At 34.9% G+C, this 20,640-nt stretch overlaps 3 protein-coding genes and 1 pseudogene across 4 annotated transcripts; 3 read left to right on the plus strand and 1 right to left on the minus strand.

Moving 5' to 3' along the window:
• The first annotated feature begins 2,851 nt into the window (after window positions 1-2,851).
• On the plus strand, window positions 2,852-4,261 carry LOC106358293 (LOB domain-containing protein 37). The gene is made up of 2 exons (XM_013798041.3): window positions 2,852-3,408; window positions 3,502-4,261. Exons 1-2 carry the CDS (start codon window positions 3,225-3,227, stop codon window positions 4,086-4,088), a joined length of 771 nt encoding a protein of 256 aa, XP_013653495.1. The 5' UTR covers window positions 2,852-3,224; the 3' UTR covers window positions 4,089-4,261.
• Window positions 4,262-10,392: 6,131 nt separating this feature from the next.
• On the plus strand, window positions 10,393-11,868 carry LOC106356475 (annotated as a pseudogene).
• Window positions 11,869-15,408: 3,540 nt separating this feature from the next.
• Window positions 15,409-17,140, plus strand: LOC106394451. The gene is made up of 3 exons (XM_048736818.1): window positions 15,409-15,834; window positions 16,259-16,410; window positions 16,494-17,140. Exons 2-3 carry the CDS (start codon window positions 16,330-16,332, stop codon window positions 16,929-16,931), a joined length of 519 nt encoding a protein of 172 aa, XP_048592775.1. The 5' UTR covers window positions 15,409-15,834; window positions 16,259-16,329; the 3' UTR covers window positions 16,932-17,140.
• A 440-nt stretch (window positions 17,141-17,580) lies between these two features.
• On the minus strand, window positions 17,581-20,518 carry LOC106358296 (BTB/POZ domain-containing protein SR1IP1). 2 transcript variants are annotated; one of them, XM_013798043.3, is made up of 6 exons: window positions 20,214-20,518; window positions 19,960-20,114; window positions 19,789-19,858; window positions 19,093-19,704; window positions 18,489-19,016; window positions 17,581-18,303 (listed from the first exon to the last, which is right to left on the minus strand). In XM_013798043.3, the coding sequence occupies exons 2-6, from the start codon at window positions 20,013-20,015 to the stop codon at window positions 17,758-17,760; spliced, it is 1,812 nt and encodes a 603-aa protein (XP_013653497.1). In that variant the 5' UTR covers window positions 20,016-20,114; window positions 20,214-20,518; the 3' UTR covers window positions 17,581-17,757. The 2 variants fall into 2 exon arrangements, with proteins under 2 accessions (XP_013653497.1, XP_013653498.1); XM_013798044.3 differs by having other exon boundaries at window positions 19,960-20,487.
• Between the last annotated feature and the right edge of the window lie 122 nt (window positions 20,519-20,640).

A 20,640-nucleotide genomic window follows, 5' to 3' on the forward strand; every position in this document is an offset into this window, starting at 1 on the left:
AAGTCTACTAAAATATGATTTCATTTTTTATCTTATGTTTTTCTCATAACTCTATCTTATTTTGCAGGTACTTTTTCCAAGACTTTATTTGAAGCATCAAGATTATGAAAAATCAAACATACTCAAGAATACTTTTTAATATATTGCTCTGTAATAACTTTCATAATAAAATATTAATTTTTAAATAATTTTTTAATGCATAATCTATAAACATTGTATTCATTTTTAGTTGTTTTCACTTGTATGATATTATTAATTTTTTGTTAGATATCAATTTTTCACAAGATCTAACCAACCAAACAAGTAAAACCACCATAAGCTAAAATAAAAACTAACACACATGTGAGAAGAAGAAAATCTATACAAAATTTTCCCAAATATTTTCAAGAATAACACTAATCAAAACAATTTGCAATAAGTATCAAGTGTATAATTATAACACATTAAATTGTGAAATTCATCCAAGACCATTAAAATTTTACTAACATACACTGTAAAATAATTAAATCATGAAAAATATGATGAATAATACACAAATACACTTTTAATAGAATTTACGACGTAGACTTCAACTGCAGTCTACATTTGTAGATTTACAAAAACGTCTACACTTATTATCTAAAATATAGTCAATCCAAAAAAATTAGTGTATTTGGCGCAGGCTTGATACACAAAGCGTACAAAGTGTGTCTTAGATAACTCGATCAAGTTCCGTACTTGTCGATTATTCGTGACAGGCATAAGAGGAGTATTTTCCTATTCGGAGTCATTTGTTTTAAATGATGTTTGGTAAGGAATAGGTTAGCACCATCTTCTCAATTTTGTTGTCCAGATCATAATCTTCTTGTGTCATTTCAAGAAGTTTACCATGTGTACAGCCATCATGCACAAGGAACATTCTTCAACCTTTCCGATTCTTCATCCTTTTCGAATATTTTGTCACCCAAAATGTCTTTGGCCCATGCTTCACACTCTCTCTAAGTTTCCAACCACATCCTTGAACACGACACTTAGCCACATACAGAGTTTTCGTTGTCTTATATGCTGAGAATGTAAATTTATATTCCACAGTCACCGACTTCAGCTTTGAAACAAGTTCAGCCTTATTAGCAAAACTATAAACGAAGACTTACAAATACGTCTACAATTATTAGCTAACAACATTGTCAAATTAAATGAATTATACCTTCATAATTATAAAAAAAATTCTTTTCAAAATCACTCAAACCCATTAGGATTAACTAACACACACTGTCAAACAAAAAAACTAGAAAAAAATTAATGAATAATACACAAATTCACATTTTTATAGATTTTTCTATGCAGACTTAATATTCAGTCTCTGAAGATGTAGACGTTCTTTTCAGTTTACAGACGTAGACTGTCAAATAGGTCTACTCTTTGGGTTGGTTTTTGCAATTGACCATTTTACGGGTTGCTTTCTATAGTTGAATAAAAGTTGTGATTTTGTACATGTAGACTTTCATTTCAGTCTACAATTTAAAAATGTTACTTTTTGCAATTGACCAGAATTCATCCAAGATTTGACTTTCAGAACTAGACTTCATATGCAGTCTACATGTTTGAATTTTTTTGAAAGAGGTTAGTTTTGCAATTGACCAAGTTTGACTTCAAATCAGTAGATTAAAATGAACGTCTACGGGTGTGTAGACTTCTTGTGAAGTCTACTCTCAAATCCGACGGGTTGGTTTTGCATTTGACCAAAATAAAAAAGTAGACTTTATACGCAGTCTACATTTTTTTTTTAAGATAAGAAGACTGCATATGAAGTCTACAATTTAATAAATTTTTGATTGCTTTTTAAACTTTTTGGTCAAACACAAAACTAACCTATTCCACGAAGTCAAAGTTTTGGTCAAATGCAAAACTGACCTTTTATAGACTTCGTTGGCAGTCTACATTTTGTAGACTTCCGTTGAAGTCTATTTTGAAAAGTCAAAAGTTCGGTCAAATGAAAAACTAACCTCTTTTAGGTAGACGTCTTAGTAAGTCTACCGAAAATTTTATTTTTGTTGTCAAAGGTAAAGACGGAGACTACTGGGGAAGTCTGCGTTAGAAAAAAAAATTGTCTGGTCAATTGCAAAACTAACCCGTGCGTTGACAAATAGACTGCATCGTAAGTCTCTACGGAGGCGTAGACATACAAAACAGTCTACCGTCGCGACACAGATCTGAAAAAGAACGAAAACCATGTAAATAGTTACCTTTTTCATGTGTAAAGCTCGTTTCCAACCTTTTCAACCGTCCAAACTCCAAATATGAGCAAAAAGAAGCATCTTTAACGATTCACTAATGAAGAAACTCGAAAATATGAAGTTTGTGATTATGAAAATGATAGTTATGAGAGTTTTTTAGATGGAAATGTAGAGGAGATGAGAGGAAATGAAGTTTTTTGGGTTAGAATGAGAAAAAAAGTGGTTGAAAATTGAATTCTAGAGCTTTAGAGCTCAAAAATGGTGGTTCATGGTGGTTGGAAAAATTGATGATGATGGCATTTTTGTAAATAAGAAGAAATGGTTAGGGTGTATTTGGTTTTTTGTTAATTTCGAAATTAATAAAAAAATAAATAAAAATGGTAATTTTGTGAATAATTCAAAAACATAAGGATAATATGGAAATTTTATTGATGAATAGTATGGACAAAAAAAAAAGGGTTGGTTTTGGGTTTGACTTGAAAATATGGGTTGGTTTTGAAAAACACCCGAGCCGCTCACACCCATCATCTTGGAATCTTGACTACTCTCTCTAAGGTCACTTCATAAACGTTACATAAAAATACATACAAATTATTAAAAAAAAATTAACCCATTTCATTTGTCCAATTATTTTTATTTTTTAAATCACAGTAACGAATTTTGTTTTTGAAAATATATATGGTGTAAGAATCTTCTACGGCTTCTAGCCTCACGCACAAAAACGCTTGCCTTCCTATTCCTTAATTATGTCTCTTTGTTATTTTATTATTCAAATAAAATTTAAAATAAAATCCCAACTTGTGTGTTTTATATTTACCTATTTATGTGTATAAATATATGTGGCCTTCTTATCTTCAGAAACATCTACTCTCTCTCTCTCTCTTTCTTTCCGTGCAAAGATCACTTGTTCCCAAAGCAAATTCTTCCGATATTCTTTCATACATCAGCAACCAACCAGTTGGAACAGAGAATCAAAAGCTTAGCAGATAAATTATTCAGACAAAAAAAATGAGTTGCAATGGTTGCCGTGTGCTCCGAAAAGGTTGCAGTGAGAACTGCATACTCCGACCATGTATTCAATGGATTGAAACCGCCGATGCTCAGGGGCACGCCACCGTATTCGTAGCTAAATTCTTCGGTCGAGCCGGTCTAATGTCTTTCATCTCCGCTGTACCGGAATCTCAACGTCCCGGTACTTAATCTTAACTAAACCAGAGAGATCTCAACCAATTTTAATCTCTGTCTTGTTTTTCTAATCTCTAGTTATGTTCTTTTTTTTGAGCAGCTTTGTTTCAGTCTTTGCTCTACGAAGCCTGTGGAAGAACAGTGAACCCAGTCAACGGAGCAATCGGAATGCTGTGGACGGGAAACTGGAACGTCTGCCAAGCTGCGGTTGAGACGGTGCTTCGCGGCGGTTCCTTGAGACCGATCCCTGAGCTTCTCGCTCACGGCGGCGGATTCGCCGGGTTTCCAACGGCTACTTCCGAAGAAGCATCTGAGATCTGCACGGAAATGTTGAATCTCCAGCAGAACGACGGTTCGAGCGACCGTAACATCTACCATCACTCTAGATTTTCAAGCTCTAGAACCAGATCTAGACTGGACTCTTCTCCGACCAAACGTAAGCGAGTAGCGTGTTCGGAGCAACAACCGTCATCGGAGCTTGATCTATCGCTGATCCCTAATTACCCTATTAAAACAACGCCTTCTTCCACACGGCAGCGATCAAGAACACCCTCGATGAACTCTGAGGAGTCAGTGACTACTACTACTACTACACCGACGTCGTTTTGGGATAACACTGCTACTCGTGGTGACACGTACGGAAACGGAGGAGGAGAGACAAGAAAGCTGCTTAACCTTTTTGTTTAAGTAAACGTTGTTTTTTTTGCTTTTCTGATTTAGTTAATTAGGGTTCGAAAATGTAATTTTACTCATTTTCTTCACTATTTTCGTGGATTAAATTTTGGGACCGGCGAGTTATAACTACGCGGTTTTGTTCTCTCGGTTCAGAAGTTATTATTAATACCATTGTTAATCTGTAATACTGAGGATTATTGTTCAAACAAAAAAAATATTGCACGTGATATTTGGAAATTTCGACATGATACGATTAGATTAATATCAATGAATTGTCTGGAGTTATAATTAAATAAGCTCGAAACATTTACTATGTTACACCAATTGATTCAACTTCTTGTCATATAGTTTTTTCAGTTTTTACGTGTATAGATATATTTTGTTTTTTTGTCATATATAGATATAGATATATTTGTTTTTTTTTTGGGTAAACATGTTAACCATATATATATATTTGTGTTTATAAACATTTTGAGCATATAGAATATGAATGTATATACTACAAAATAGAGAAAAACTCTCTACCAGTATATATATATAGTGGGACTCGGATCACATTAAATAAACTAAAACGAGAAAAAAATATAAATCGAAACAAATAAAATAGTTATGCCGTACATATATCACAATATTTAAAATAACAGAAATAGATATACAATATCTAAGCATGTGGTTGGACCAAATGGTTGGAGAGGAGGCACACTGCAGGACACAGAGAGAGGCCTTTGCTTTGGAGGCGGCTTTTGGGCGACGCAAAGAGCCATTTTCCATCCATGGAATACTCTAAAATACACTCTCTTTTTCTCTCTATCTCCATATTATTTATTCAACTACGCTATCTTTTCTCTATAGATCACAAAGGTGATAACTATAGGCTTAATACGTGTAACGTTAATCGTTTTATCATTCCATATAAATATATAATACATACAATTACAAGTACTACTAACCAATTAAACTCTACTCTTGAGATATTTAGGGTTTTAGGATAATGTTTTAAGACTGAACTGATAACAAAATATTGTGACGTAGGACCCACTAATATTCTTTGCCAACCATTGAGTGGCAATCAAAAAGGCCATGGTCCATGTCACTTTTTCTGACTTCTATGACTTCTTTTACCAGTATAATTTAATTAACGTATTTATATCTCCCAATCATAATTTCTTAGTGCCTCCACTGTCCATAGTTTTTTTTATGAATCGGAATTCATGATTCAAATTAATGAGAAAACAAAGCACTCGTGTTAATTTCTCAGGTAGCTCAAGGACGAGATAGGCTTTCTTTGTTCAACATGTTCTTTAGGTTTCATTTGTTGTTATATGAACTGTTTTTGTTAATAAATTAGATCGATCTTGTTGTCTATTCGTCCCTGATCTCAGGGATTTATCTCCACCAATATTGGGGACGTCATCATCCAGCTTTTCAATCTGCTCCGCCCTTTCCGCTCATAATTATTAGTTCCACCATGTTTTTTTTTGGCGATTAGTAAAAGAAGATATATTCTCTGCTAGCCAATAAAATGAATGGGTGTATCAGTTTTACGTGACTCATATCCAAAGATGATATCATCAATTGAAGTCAAATCAATGAGAAACGGATAGAATGACTCGTGCTGGATGTAAAAAGCCGTAGTTGTAATTGGACCTGGTAGGGCAAGTCCTTTTCCTTCACCCTATGTCTCCGAGCCCACTTGCTGACCTAATTACATTTAGCTTCTATTCCTTCCATCAATAATATTGATATATAGGAAGATTCGTTTTATCAAAACTGTTATCACTCATCACAAGTTCACGATAAATAAAATCTCTCCTTCTTTTGGAATCATTCTCACTTTGTGTGTGTTTATGTGGACTGTAGAAGCTTAAAACGATCGTATAACGTATGACGTGATATGATTTGAAGACATAAGCCATGTCACTAGTGTTGTTTTACCAGTAATGAAAAGGCAAAACTAATTAGGGGTTTTAATAAATAAACGAGGATCCTTCGTCGTGGGAGAGTCCAAGAGGCATATGCCCCTTCAACAATTTTATTGGTCGTACCCTTAAAACTTTTTTCATCTCCTAATCCACACACTTTGTATTTGTTTACGTCATCCACTACTGACTTTTTTAAACCAGTAGAGATTAAACTAGTATACTACTAAACTCGCTTGTCTATTGATTTCTTCCACACATGTCTGACTGACGTACGGAATTAACAATAGACGTATTTTAAGGTTTATAATTCCATTGACTTCAGAGTGTGAGTTTTGTCGTGATTTACTGATTATATTTCGGGTTGGTGATATTTAACACATCAAAAAAAATGATCAAAAAAATAATTGGATAAAATTGAATATCAATCAAACATTTGTTGCATTGTGTGTTATCAAGAAAACTAGGCATATTACCCACTCAAAGCCATGTGACGAAAACATATAAACGTAGATACACAATCTATACAAAAAAGCTGGGTATATACTCTTTATTGTAGTAACAGTAACTTGTGTATCAAAATGTCGTTAGTAAAACATATAATGCAAGCATTAACGAATGTAAGAGGATCGAGAATGTTCTGTTTGGGGTTATTTGGTAAATTACGCGAGAAGAGTCGTATAGAATCTGAGGACTTGGGACCAACGAAGATTTAGGAGCGATTGAGACAATGACTAGACGGTGTTAGACACGTGAAAGTCACGTGACTGTCTCCCGCATCACTGGAACTTATATCCGATCTTGGCCTCTATGACCCTACGAATGGATTGACAACTTTGACTAATCTTCTCAGATCCTATATATAACGCGTGTAGCTTAATTAACTACATTATACACGTAAGTATAGAAAATAATTATTTAAAGCAGACCGAATAATTGGTATACATGAATAATACGGCCTCGAGTTTTTGTCCCCATGGCACCAATGCATATCTCTCTCTAATTTTGTTTGGGAAGTAACTTCCTACCTGTGTTATTTATCCGTTTTATAAGTCTGTACATTAAATTCACTTTCTACTACGTTGCACGGAAGCTTCATCGGACGTCCGCTTCCCGCTTCGGAACCGGAATCGGAATCGGAACCTCGTGGAAGCTTGCGGAATCTCGCTTCCAAAACGTTTCTAAAATATTCTCTTTAAAAACCTGTTGGAAGCTTATGATTCCGTTTTGGAATCACGCTTCCGTTTAAAAAAAAATACAATGTATATCAATAAAATATAAAACCATAGTTTTCATCTATATAAAAAAAAATTAATAGTAATGAATATTGAGTTATAAATATACAAATATCAAAAATAATACTATAAATTATCTTTATGCATTGAGATTTTTTATTAAAGATATAGCACATATTGAAACATATTGTGTCAATTATTTATGAAGTATTAAAAATAATTAATATAATATTTTTTGTAAACATAATTTATGTGTATTTTTACAGTTTTAATATAAAATCATTTCAAAATTATTATAAATGAATAAATGTTTTATTTCAAATTTAAATCATATAAGTTTTAGTCCTAATTTTTTAAAAATTTTGCATATATATATATATATATATATTTATATATGGATATACGCTTCCAACACGTACCCGCTTCCAAATATTTTAAAAAATCTCGCTTCTGCGCTTCCTTACGCTTCCGCTTCCACGTACCCGCTTCCGTTTCCATGTAAGTAGGTGTCTTGTGAAGTCTAGTGCTTTTTAGGCCTCTTAATATAACTGTACTATTAACTGCTTTAGTGAAAGCCCAATAGATTTATGGCCCATTGAGATATGTAACCGACCAAGACAGTCGTACTCGGCCATGCAGATTGACAATAATACTACGACTTGCCATAATGATACGGTGAACGAACCGAACTTTTATATCCTTTTCACACCAATAATTGGGTGACTTATAATATAGTTATTCAAACTAAGTGTGATCACTTAATTGATAATCAAACACGTGAATCGTGTAAGGAATAGAGTAATTAATAATATCATGTTTAACCAATTTACCCAGCCATTTTAGATTGACCAAAATGAAAATTAACTCTTATGGTGGACAATGTATGTAGTGTTTGTCGTGGTGTCTAATTCAACATCGGGTAACGAAACAAAACCAAACCCTATCATGTCATCTAGTCCCTGTTATCTCAAGGCAAAAGAATCCTCCACACAGATTCCAAACCTCTATGAGGAGCGTTTGTGTGTAATATAAATTTTGGATTTGATTTGTCCACTTTATATGTATATACTTTTATGAGGTTTTCTTCCCCTTTATGTCTTCTACAAGCTAATATACTTAAAAAAAAAATATTTTCGGTATTATGTAGCATCTAGTATAATCGCATTAAACATCGATCTATAGGCATATACGTGGCTTGTTTCAAAAGAAAAAAAAAAGGCATATACGTGGCTTGCTTTAATATGTTTTCTTAAATGAAAAAAAAATATATATATATATATATCCTTCAACTTCAACATGGTATCAGTATCAAGCTTCAACCATTCCCATGTAAACATAAATTATGAATTTAAATCCGGCCACAATACGGACCCGTGTACAGATTCCGATGGCCACTGGAGGTAAAATTTAACATCCGGGTTTTTCCAGCGTTTGGTGATCGATGCATACTCCAGCCGATAACATAGGCTGATACGAACACTCTAGATCCACTTCGATGAAAATCAGGATACACCGGATTATTAAAAAAACAACGTTCTTTTTGACTAAATAATAGTACACTATACATGCAAATATCTCTTTATTTCCAATTTTTTTCCAGTTAGTATAAACTATAAGTAATATCTATATATGGAACGTACAAGAATTTGGAGGGAAAGAAAACGTCATAAAATGTTGAACTTTTACGAAATGATAGATTTTTTCTTGACCTACATTCAGTAAGATACTGCCACCCATAAATGCTACACCAAAGTTTAGCTACTTAAGACCTAGAGAAACGAAAACGAAAGCACATGACCAGAAAAAGATGTCTGTACACCTACGTTTTTGTCCCGGTTTGAGGATCAAAACGGTATGTTTCATATTGACAAGCTACTCGATGTGTCTGGTCTCTCTCTTTCCTTCTTGCCCTCACACTCATTCGTCCTTGTTCCTTTTGTTTTTTTTTTTGCTCTATTCTCAAAACATACACATCCGCAGTTAATATTATTCTCATCGCGCTTTGCCTTCATATTCTTGAATCTCCTTATGTCCTTTCTCTAACATCCAACTATGAAAAAAGCCATGATTCTAAACCCGACCCGACCCGTTTGGCCCGTTTTCTCTTCTTCCAAGTCCCTATGCGGCGATGCCAACTGCATGGAGCAGCTTCTCCTCCACTAAGCAAACGCCATCAAATCAAACGACGCCACGTAAACTCAACAGACCATTTGGGTCATCAACAACCTTGCTTCCTCAGACGGTGACTCCACACAGAGACTCGCCTCCTCTTTACTCTGTGCGTTAATATCACGCGCCGCCACCAAATCACCTGCATTCTCTTTTCTATCCGCTGCTTCGGCTTCCCATGAAACGCTTCACCGCTTATCCGTCATAGAGCTTGCGGCGTTCGTTGACCTCACGCTGTGGCACCATTTCGGCTTCATCGCTGCCAACGCAGTGATCCTCAAAACCGTCAAAGGTTACTCCTCCATTCACATCGTTGACTTAAGTTTGACTCACTGCATGCAAATCCCTACGATTATAGGCTCCATGGCAACCAAACTCATCAACAAAGAACAAACTCCTCCGCTTCTCAAAGAACAATACAAAAGTTAAAACCATGCTAGAGGAACACGCCACCGGGTGGGGAATGAAGAGAGATGTTGATGATAGTGATGACGTGGAACGTTTTGTGCTGACATGGAAGGGACATAGTGTCGTGTTTGCCTCAGCTTGGGTGCCAATGAATAGGGTTGATGGATTATCTCACATAGAAGCTTAAAAATTGGATATGATAATGATGTTTATCTTATCCACAATCAAGGATTAGTACTTAAATTAGAAGGAGATGTGAGAAAAGTGTAGGGGATTCTAAGTTTCTAACCGACCCGACCGGTTAACGTATAAATGAGCTGACTTTCAAACTTATTATCAAGTAAGTAGTAAGTAAGTAACATGATTGGTGAGCTCCAGCTGTGTAATATTTTGCACGTGCCGCGTTGACCAGACGTTGACTCTTACAAAGCAGAAGGTTCTAAAAAAGAAGAATATGCGATCTATCCGTCTAAATTTTCCCAAAAAAATCTTCAAGTCGCGATTACAGTTCAAATCAAGCTCGGTTCAGAGATTCTTCATTGTTTTTCTTCTCTTGTCTTCTTCTCAAGGTTAGTTGAATATTGCAGTTTTATTTCTAATAATTTTTGGTTGTCTGTATGCTTGCTTTTCCAAATCTGAAAAGAACTTCATGTTTCATTATTCGCGATTGAGAATTTATAAAGTTTTAATTATGTTGATCTCGGGATTAGAAACTAGTAAAAAAAAGTCTGGATTTTTTTTATTGTGGTAGGTTATTGTTCAGTGTTCAGTTGGTGTCTGTGTTAGTACACAAATTGTAATGGAATCATATGAATGAATGAACTTGTAAAAGTTACTTACTTCAACAATTCCGAATTTGGGTTTCACTATTCTCATCTCAATTTCGACAATTGTTGTGTATTGCAGTTTAGAGATGACCTTCTTCCCTCGTGGTTTGACTTATAAGGCTTCCTGATTGGGTTATTTTTGTGAATTTCTATTATATATATATAGGGAGAAGTTTGAGGGACCCAAAATGCCAATGGGTCAGTGTCGTCATGTCGTTCGAACATATACTTTGGAGTTAAAGTCTCAGCTTGAGATGAAGATTGGTCGGGCCAAAACAGAGAGCTATATTAACCTTTATCGAAATTCTTGAGCTTGAAAATCAGCAAATCCGATTTCGACAAGCTAATCGTCGCTACGGTGAAGAAGGAGAATATCAGTCTACACAACGCTTTGCTTAGAGGGTTGATCAAGAATGTGTGTGTCTCAAATACACCTCCACTGATAAAGAATGGTATTGAAGAGACAAGTCTTGGTTTCAATTCTTTATGCAACGACCTTCCTAAATCATCTCCTCGTAAAGGAAGGACTCAACAGAGGTTTAGTAAAGATTGTAATGGAAAGAGCCAAATCACTGAGGTTGTTTCTTCTAGTTTTAAACAACAATGGTCAATGGAAGATGGTGAAGAAGTTGACCAGTTGATTCGATGTTGGAGAAGTCAACCTATTGAAGCTCTTTTTGGTGTTAATCTCAAAGATGTGATCAAGAGAAGACGTCATGTGGGGACGTGTTACTCCTCTCGTGAGCTTCCTGGCTCTATTTTTAAAGAAGAAACTCGAAGAAGAAATGGAGGAAGAAGGAGTAGAGGTTTCGGTTGGTTTTGCTAACTCGTTGAACGCAGAACTCAGTGTCTTCTTGCAAAAACTAATCAAACCGTGTCTAGAAATAGCGGTTTCAAAGTCTAGCAGACGAGGAGAAGTTTGTTCTTCTTCAGTATATATCGTAGATTTCAAGTAGCTATGAAGTCAAACCCTTCGATACTTGGGGAGGATTGGTCTACAAAGCTTGAAAAGATCCAGTTAGCTGCACCGGATTTTCCTTCAATTTTTTTAGATAAGCTGACTCTTTAGGTAGATAGATCTGATTCTTCAATTACAGAGTTTGTATTGAGCAAAACATCATTAGATTTTGTGTGTATATATATGTCTTGGTGTTTTAATTACTTGTGCTGATCTTGTATTCTTAGGTTTTGATTTGTTAAACAAACTTAATAGAAGAAATAAGGTATTGTTACAGCCCAAAGAAAACATCAGAGTTACTTTTAAACTTCTTTCAGTTTTGGGTCCACATTGCAAATGAGCTAAACGGGCATTTTCTTTGATTTGTGTATTTGGGCCCATTAAAACTAAAGCATTAGACTAGGCAACTTTCAACGGGGAAATAAAATAATTATAGGTGGGTGGGTCCATCTCAGGGAATCTAAAAGGCTCCTTTAGCAACATGAAGCATGGCATTTGACACTTGGACATCTAAAGAAAAAATAAGATACTCTCAAGTCTCAAACGTGACCTTCGTGCATTGCAAATATCACAATAATTCTTTCAAATAATTTGTTGGACTCTGTATATATAAAAATAAATAAATGAACATTTAAAAAAAATTCATTCAACTTTTTCTTGTTCATCTTATCTGATGGTAACATTCAAGGTGATAGATCAAATCAATTGCTTAATAGTTAATAGTTAATACGTTTACTTAAGTGTATGTGAAAGTAGCTTATACGTAATTCTCGGTTTTATATAACGTTGCTTATTACTGAAATAAACAGTTCCAACCTCGAGATGTTTCCCAGGCCATTAGTCATCATAATTGCCATTAGTGACACGTAACTGATAAATCACTTGTTTAATCATCTTGTTTACTTTCTAATTCTAATAATCAAGCTCGTGATTATGAAATGGGAAGCCCGAGGTTAAGAAATTCAGAAGGCCGTGATCCTTGATTTTCTCAACATGTCTCAAAGCGATATTCCATTTCCTTAAAAAAGTAATACTACAACTAATGTTCAAATACACCGTTGATAAACTATAATAAAATGCGAAGAGCAACTTTACCTTTTTCCATACCGCTTAATTTTTATTTATCAAATCCCAATCTTCAAGAATAGTCTCTATGTTTCATGAGTACAGTTTTTATCATTAAGATTCCTTTAATCAAAAGTTGTGATGTAGGTATGTACTAACAAAATACTATGCACACATTTTTAATTAGATTTAAGGATGTTGTTAAAATATAGTGTTTGTTTGTGTAAAAATATATTAAGACAGCAACAATAAAAACTATATTCAATTGTACTTTGTTAAATTCAAACTTAAATATTAACAGTTTTTCAAACTTGGAATGTATATTTAATTTCTACATGCATCATGCATGTGGATTAACAGTTAACTACATCTTAGTCTTTTTATATTTAACATCATAGAGTCTTCTTAGTGGCGCCTTTTTAATGATATGAAAGGGAATTTTTCTTTTGATGAAAGGTAAATTTAAAGGGACTTATCGTATAAAACCAAAGTTAATAAACTTAGTGAAGGGAGTCGTCCAACGCGCATGATCGTAGGATAGGAGGGACAAGACATGACTGCAGGAGTCAGTATCTCGTTTGCTTCGAGAACCTACGAAGAAAGACGCTCTTCCTCTTCTTCACAACTCTCGATCGTTTTCATAACAGAGTAGACTACATGCATATCTAATTTTGTTGAGTCCGATCCACATATTTTTTATTTACAACATAAATTATTGATTTTAAAATATTGTGGACAACAATTTTCGAGGACTGAGTGTGAGTCACTCCACAAACGCGGCGTCGATCGGACCCACGGCTCCATGCCATTGCCCCTCTTCTCTCCGGCAACGCGTGCGGCGTGCCTCTCTCTCCCTCCTCCCCAATTGCGTGATCTAAACCCACACTTATAAGCACGTTTGTTTATTTGTCTTGGTTGTAGAAATAAAATGAATAGCTAGTTGTCACATGTTATATGTTTACATGTAGTATAACAGATCGTTCCCTGCATTTATAAATAGCGATAAATTGTAATTTGGAATTAGTGGTTAGGTTAACAAAAAAAACAAAAAAAAAGAGAGAGGGTTAGTGGCTATAGGGTTTTAATCCGATTTTTTAACATAATGTAATGTTAACCTTGCATGTGTATATATATTAACCTTCCATTTTTATAAAAAAACTGCTCAACTAAATTGCTTATACGAAAGTTCCGTACGTTGTCAATAAGGTAAACATGTACCCATGAACATATAGCTGGGACTAAACCCATAAGAGCATCATTAATGGAGGTGCTTAGAGGGGGGTGCTTAGGGAAAAATTAATATAATAATGGGTGGGACTCACACAAAAATTAAGCACCTGTGCTTATTCTGCCTAATTAAGCACTGGTGCTAGCACTGTTTTGCGGGTCCCACTGTCACGTGGCGGCTCGCGATTGGTTCGTTTTTAATTTTTTTTTTTTTTTTTTAAATCAGAGGAAAAAGCAAAAAAAAAAAAAAATTAAGCACCACAAATGGGGTGCTAGGGTTAATGATGCTCTAATAACTAGGAACCCCACATGTAAATTTATCCCTACAAGTTTTAAATGCTATATTGAAGATCTATATATATAATTTCATCATCTACCGACGAAGAAAAAGCCAACCAGCAATCCGAACGATCTATCATGCAAACTAAATATGTTGAAGTTGTCACAAAAGTATAAAAAACGATAATCACTTATCGTAAAATTTAATTATGATTAGTGAGTTGTAAAAGATTTGACATTGTCCCCGTTACACAATACATAAAGACTTGACTTTATAATTAGAAGATAAAATTAACACAAAATGGCCAACTCTAAAGCCATGTCTTGTATTAATTTAAATTTGACATAACATGCAAAACTCAACGGGATAATAAACTTCCATTTTAGAAAATAAAAAGTCGGTCCAGGAACATTTAATCAGAAAACATTTTCATAAAATAATACTAGAAATAATTGTGATTATTACTTACAGAAGAATTATTTGATCACTTTTATGTGTGTTTCGTAGATACGGTGGAGATCAGATCCTGTTGGGTCAGTTTTAAGTCCTTTGAACAGTTCGAAAGGACATCCTCAACCAAATCCAACGGCCAAGATCTCTCCTCCCATGCTTGTGGGACCCGCGACATGCCACCTATTCTCAGATTCTGATTCGCTCTCTCTCCCTAAATACCAAATAATTCCTCCAAAAAGTCTGTTACTTCTAATTATTTTAGCATATCTACATTTGTGTTACTAAATATTAATAATCAGTACTTCTTCTCTATAATGCATAGTTATTAATATACTAAGACAACTGGGTTTGTTGATTTGTTAGTCTGGGTTGCATGTGATTCAAGCTCAGCAAAGATAAAAGATGTTCCCCGTTATTTCTTAATCATAATTATTATCGAATAATACTTTATTATAAGGTTTATTAGATATAAAGTCTCCAACAACCAATAAATTCACATTTATATGACAATTTTATAGAAAATACAAAAATAACTCTGCTTAATAGTCCAAACAATTTCGGTACTCTTGATATATAAAGATGACTATAAAATATATAGTTTCAGACCTCCAATATAAACAATCATGAGGCGACATATATATAAAAACCCTAGCCACCTTGAATATTAGTATAGTTTTAATTATGTGGATATGTGATGGAACCGGAATTGAATTTAGTCTTGTCTCATCTGTCAAGCATGTATCCATGTATACGATTATATAGACATACATGTATCTATGAAATGATATCTTATAGTATCGTAAGTAAAGCTTTGCTGGAGTTGTCTGGGGAGGTGGGTGGCAAATGGCATATTTGTTGAAGAACCTTTGAAGGTTATTGGCTAAAGACACTGTTTTTCGGGCATGAGTTTACAACAATCACTTTGGTTTTTGTGATATGTGAGAAAGAGTTTAATTACTGTATTATTTTCAAAACAAATGATTACTTAAACCTCATTTTTATAATCATTAAATTAGTGAACTTCTTTAAAAATAATTTATCAGCAGTATATATAACTACGAAGAATGTGACGCACCAATCCATATCTCTTCTCTAAGCTCATGATCATCTGCTTGATCTTAAGCCTATCCTCTCTTTCACATAAAGTCGCTTTATGATTTTCTTCATCAGATTCTTCCATCATATATAGAATCAGCTTCTGAACCTAATTTTTCCAGGTTAGTAATGATAAACCTCCTAATTACCCTTTCTTAATTTGATATTTGTTTGTCATTTCTTTGAATATAAACCAACATATAATCTTGTTAGATTCCATTTCGATTGAACACCTCTATTATTATTCCCATTAAAACTTGACACCAGTTCTTACTGTTAAAACTAGAAAAGTCCATAAACATGAATGTAAACGAAACTTATTAATGAAAAGACAAGATTGGCATGCGTGTAAGGGAAATAACAAGAACCACCAATTTGATTTTGAAAGTACGATACATATGTCTGAGATTTTGTATGTATAGATATATGAAGATATTTTTTTGTGCATGTGTGCTCAGATTTATAGCATTAGTGGCTAAAAATTGAAGAATCTAAATCGGGTACTAGTAGACAAAATTAATTTTTTTTCTTTTTTTTTTGTCACAGGTTATTATTTACAAAGCCAAAATCCAAGTTCGTCATATCAAATCTTCTTGAGATCTTGAATTCCTTAAAACATGGAGAAGCTTCTTAATCCGTCTGAAAAGCAGTACATGAAAATGGCTATGCTTAAACATGAAGAAACTTTCAAGCAACAGGTAATCACCGATTCATAGATTCTGATCTATTTCATCTTACGTCATATATGGAAAGTAATATATGGTTTTACATGCATTTTCAGGTCTATGAACTTCATAGGTTATATCAAGTCCAGAAGATATTGATGAAGAACATGCAGGTCAACAAGGGCAATGATGTAAATTCAGGACTAGGATCATTCATCAGAAGAGTTGACCGGCCGGCGAACTTTCCCGACGGAGGAGAAGCCGGTGGTAACGATATAGATATTATGGACGAGAGTGAGATCGAGCTAACGCTTGGACCGTCGTGTTACGGTGGTGATCTGATGAGAATGAACAAGAAGAAAAGGAATAATTCTTCGCTGGAGATGATGGACGGGAATTTAAATTCAGGTCGCCGGAGTTTCTCGTCTTCTTCCACAGGCTCAAGCAATAATAATCACAACAATCTTGAAGAACAAGTGAGACAAGAGAGATTGATGAAACATCAGAAGCAGAAGCAGCCTTGGCTTCAGGCATTGACTTTGAATGTTATTTGATGATAAGTAATATTCATGTTAACTATATTCTGAAATAGATTCGAATTTCCCTTTTAATGTTTTTCTCATGCCTCTTATCAGGTGATCTTTTTTTTTAAAAATGATTATCAGTAATTTTCTTCTTAAGTAGGTATTCTTCTTAGGTTTCCTGTAAATAAAAACATTATTATGAATGTTTTACTTTGTTTATGAAGATAAAATTTTAATTATTCTCGAGTTCAACGTATGTTTGCATAGCCAGAATTTATCATATTTAGATTTGTAAGTATCTACACAAGGTTCGATCTTTACATTCTATATAGTATATACTGATCATTGAGAAATTGGATTGTTATGTATTAATAATAGTTATAAATGAATAATAGAGGAGATGTTATAAAATGGGGCCAATGATGAAGTAGTTATGGGACAAGAACATGCACTATCTGCTGGCATGTTCCCTTAGAGACTTCAAGCATCACCTACTTCCCCTGATTTAGTTCTGATATATATTTTTCTAATTTCCAAATCAAAGAAATTAATGAAAACTTATCAGTAAAGTAATTTATGTTACATGACCCCACAATCATGTATGATCATTGTCAAGCTTTAGAATCCCAAGTTCTATGTATCTATTATAAATGGTGTATTCCTAATAATATCTGATGAATAAGATGAAATTGTTTTCATTAAAAAAGACGTTAACAGCCAGAGCTTTATGTACAAAAAAACATCTTAAACACACACAAAAAAATCAAATGTTTACAAGTAGAAAACAAGAAAAAAAAAACCCTTAAATCAGAACATAGAAGTCCCAACAAAAATTTAAAACATATGATACGGTTTTTCAAGAAATAGAGTGTCTACGATCTTTGGGTGGTTTGGTTCTGCCCGGTGTGATGCCAAAAGGGTTTAGCTTTCCGAGTTTTCTTGAAACAGAGTTCATGAATGACTTTCTCGGCAGTGGAGGCTTATCCATGGAAGCAGTTGAGATTGGAGAACTGTGATTACTACTGCTCATGGCTGTCGATGATGATTTCTTCTCATTCTCTTTCTCAAACTCTTTAAGTTTCATCTTCATTTTGAGAATCTCGAGTTTTAAGTCCTGGTTTTCCCGTTTCAGCTTGGATAGTTCGTCGTTGTAGGAGCTGAGTTTAGGAGGAAGAACAGTTGCTGCTGCAGCAGGTGGTGGTGGTTGTGGGGGTAGAGCCTCTGAATCATTAGTGACTTCTCCTCGTAGACGTTGTTGCTCGTAGTAAAGGACTTGAACAATGGTTTGAACTGGAAGACGATCGTTCTGAGCTGCATGAGCGCATGCTTCACGTGATAGTTTTTGACAATCCATTAAACTGCATACTTTCTTCTTCTCTACGTCATTTATATTCGGATGAGCCTGCAAGAAGATCATTTTATATCCACATCGGAATTTTAGATGGGACATGTATTATATATAAGAAACTTAGATTAATTCATTTAATTATTGCCAATTGATTTTAAGTTAGTAGTCTATGAAAGCTCGAACTTAACACAAGTATAGTGCATGAATGCAACATGTTTAGTATCTTCATAACATTTTACCTTCAAGTAGATGTCGACGGCTCGATACATCCCATCTTCAGTAACTCTAGACTGTTCAGGAATAAGCTCAGCTAAACCGATGAACTTCTGCAAGCTCACGTTTCTATCAGAAGCAATCTCAGCTAAATAATTCTCCATAAGTTTACCAACACGTTCCATATCACTACCAAGATCAACACCATTGTTGCTTAGCCTGACTCCTTCGACTCCAAACTCAAGATAGTTCATGAGAATGCGTTGGACAGCGTCTGTATCAAACAAGGAGTGTTCTCCAGTGAAGGAATATGAAGGAATCAAGAGATCATCAAGAACCGCTTGTGGTAATTGTAACCCCATTCTCTTCTCTAAGTCAAGCCTACAAGCAACCGTTGTTTCTAGGTATATTGCTGCACGTAGAAGCATCGAGAGAAAACTAACTGACATTGCGTTCTTCTCTCGAGGAAGAAGGCTTACTATTGTTTCAAGAATCACTCTCTTCTCGTGTTCTTGTTTTGGTTCAATCTTCTTTATTCCTTTAGCGAAAATCTCCTGTAAAAGAACCAAAACTGATTAAACCCTAACAACTCTGTTTTATAATGGTGACTTGTGTCTCAAGGAAACTCACCAGCCCTCGGAGAGACTTCTGAGCATAGAGCATAAGCACTGGACCAAGTCCGTATTGCTTAAACCCTCTAGCCATCATTGCTATGAGAACTCGTTGAAACGAATCAATCCTAAGAACGGTCAAGTCCTCAGCCCACCAATCAACCACAGGCTGCTTGCTCTGCTGAACCACAATCTCATTGTTGCTTTTATTACTCGAAGAAGGACTGCAAAACTGGCTCTCCTGACAAGTCATGTAAGCAATGGCATCGATGCAGCGGCTCATAAGCTTCACTCTTTCAGCAATGGGCAACAAGTCCTCTGACTTGTGCAAGACGGTGATGGCACTAGACAAGCTCTTGAGAGCTACTTCGTTCAAGTAAGCTTCGGCTCTTACGACTAGATTCTCCACAGAGTGTTCCTCTGTCATGTCTAGATACTCTGCTGCGCATCGCAGCATAGCAATGTTCTCTGTGCTCATGTCAAAGTTAATACCGTAGCAGAACTTAGCCGTTAGCTCGAATGCTTCAGATCCTCCAGGGATATCTGGGATCTTGATAACACTAGCATCTGAATCGTTTTTAGATTCAGACATAAGTTTTTTGATAAGCCCACATTTTGACAAGAGTGGAAACTGCAAGAATGTGATCATCATGTCACTGGTTTTGGCATCATAGAGATTGATTGGTAAAACTTAGGTGTAGTTTTTTTTTTTTACCTTGTGAAGTGAAAAAGAAGCTTCTCCTACATGAACTGTGACATCACTAGAGACTTCCTGAGAAGATATCCTAAAAAAAGAATGTAAACAATATTGGATTTTTACTTGGAAACTCCAAAAAGAAAAAATGGATTGAGAAGTAAAAATAATCCAAGTAAGGGAATTAAAAACCATTCACTGGTTCTCTTCATGGCCGAGGACAAAAGATCTTTCTTCTTTGCTGACATATTATGAACACTTTGCTCGCAGTTTCTTCTGACACAAGAAATCCACCATGGAACACACTGTTTCAAGTCCTTCTCATGAAGAAGATGTGCCGTAACGTACTAAAGAGAGAGAATAAGATCAACTTAAAAGAGTTTATTTCTCTCTTCTCATCAAATAATTGCGACCAAACAGAGAAAAAAAAAGGAGCCACAAACTACCTTTAACACCAAGAGCAAAGAACAAGGCAGAACAGGAGTGGAGGGTTAGTTAAGTAATTGTCATGGAGTGTACAAGATAGAGAGAAACTGTCTAAGGACTGTCTGTGTGTGGTAGTGGTTTGGTTTTAAAGATTTTAGAAGTGTCCAAGTGGATCCAGACACATCTTTGGACAAAAACAAATAATTCCAAATTGAAGTAGAAAAGAGTATTGATTGCTCTCCACAAATGTGTGTATATCTCTTACAAATATAATACAATGTTTGCTATATATATTTGATTGATGGTAAGGATAAGAGAGGGAAGGCAGTATCAGTAAGCTGGAGAATCTTGATTTTCTAACAGAACATGAATGATAGAACTTGGTCCCTACAAAGAGTCTTGTCAACTTTACACTCTTCCCCCTTTTTTGATAATTGAAGTCACTAT

The sequence above is a fragment of the Brassica napus genome, chromosome A7 (assembly GCF_020379485.1).
Source record: "Brassica napus cultivar Da-Ae chromosome A7, Da-Ae, whole genome shotgun sequence".
In the NCBI taxonomy this organism is placed as follows: Eukaryota; Viridiplantae; Streptophyta; class Magnoliopsida; order Brassicales; family Brassicaceae; genus Brassica; species Brassica napus.

Excerpts from the sequence above, each read along its gene's own strand:
- LOC106358293 (XM_013798041.3), top strand. The coding sequence starts at position 3,225 with ATGAGTTGCAATGGTTGCCGTGTGCTCCGAAAAGGTTGCAGTGAGAAC. Across the intron at positions 3,409-3,501 it reads ACCGGAATCTCAACGTCCCG|CTTTGTTTCAGTCTTTGCTC; the intron begins GTACTTAATCTT and ends TTTTTTGAGCAG.
- LOC106394451 (XM_048736818.1), top strand. The coding sequence starts at position 16,330 with ATGGAGAAGCTTCTTAATCCGTCTGAAAAGCAGTACATGAAAATGGCT. Across the intron at positions 16,411-16,493 it reads AAGAAACTTTCAAGCAACAG|GTCTATGAACTTCATAGGTT; the intron begins GTAATCACCGAT and ends ATGCATTTTCAG.
- LOC106358296 (XM_013798043.3), bottom strand. The coding sequence starts at position 20,015 with ATGTCAGCAAAGAAGAAAGATCTTTTGTCCTCGGCCATGAAGAGAACC. Across the intron at positions 19,017-19,092 it reads AGAAGTCTCTCCGAGGGCTG|GAGATTTTCGCTAAAGGAAT; the intron begins GTGAGTTTCCTT and ends GTTCTTTTACAG. Across the intron at positions 18,304-18,488 it reads CCGTCGACATCTACTTGAAG|GCTCATCCGAATATAAATGA; the intron begins GTAAAATGTTAT and ends ATCTTCTTGCAG.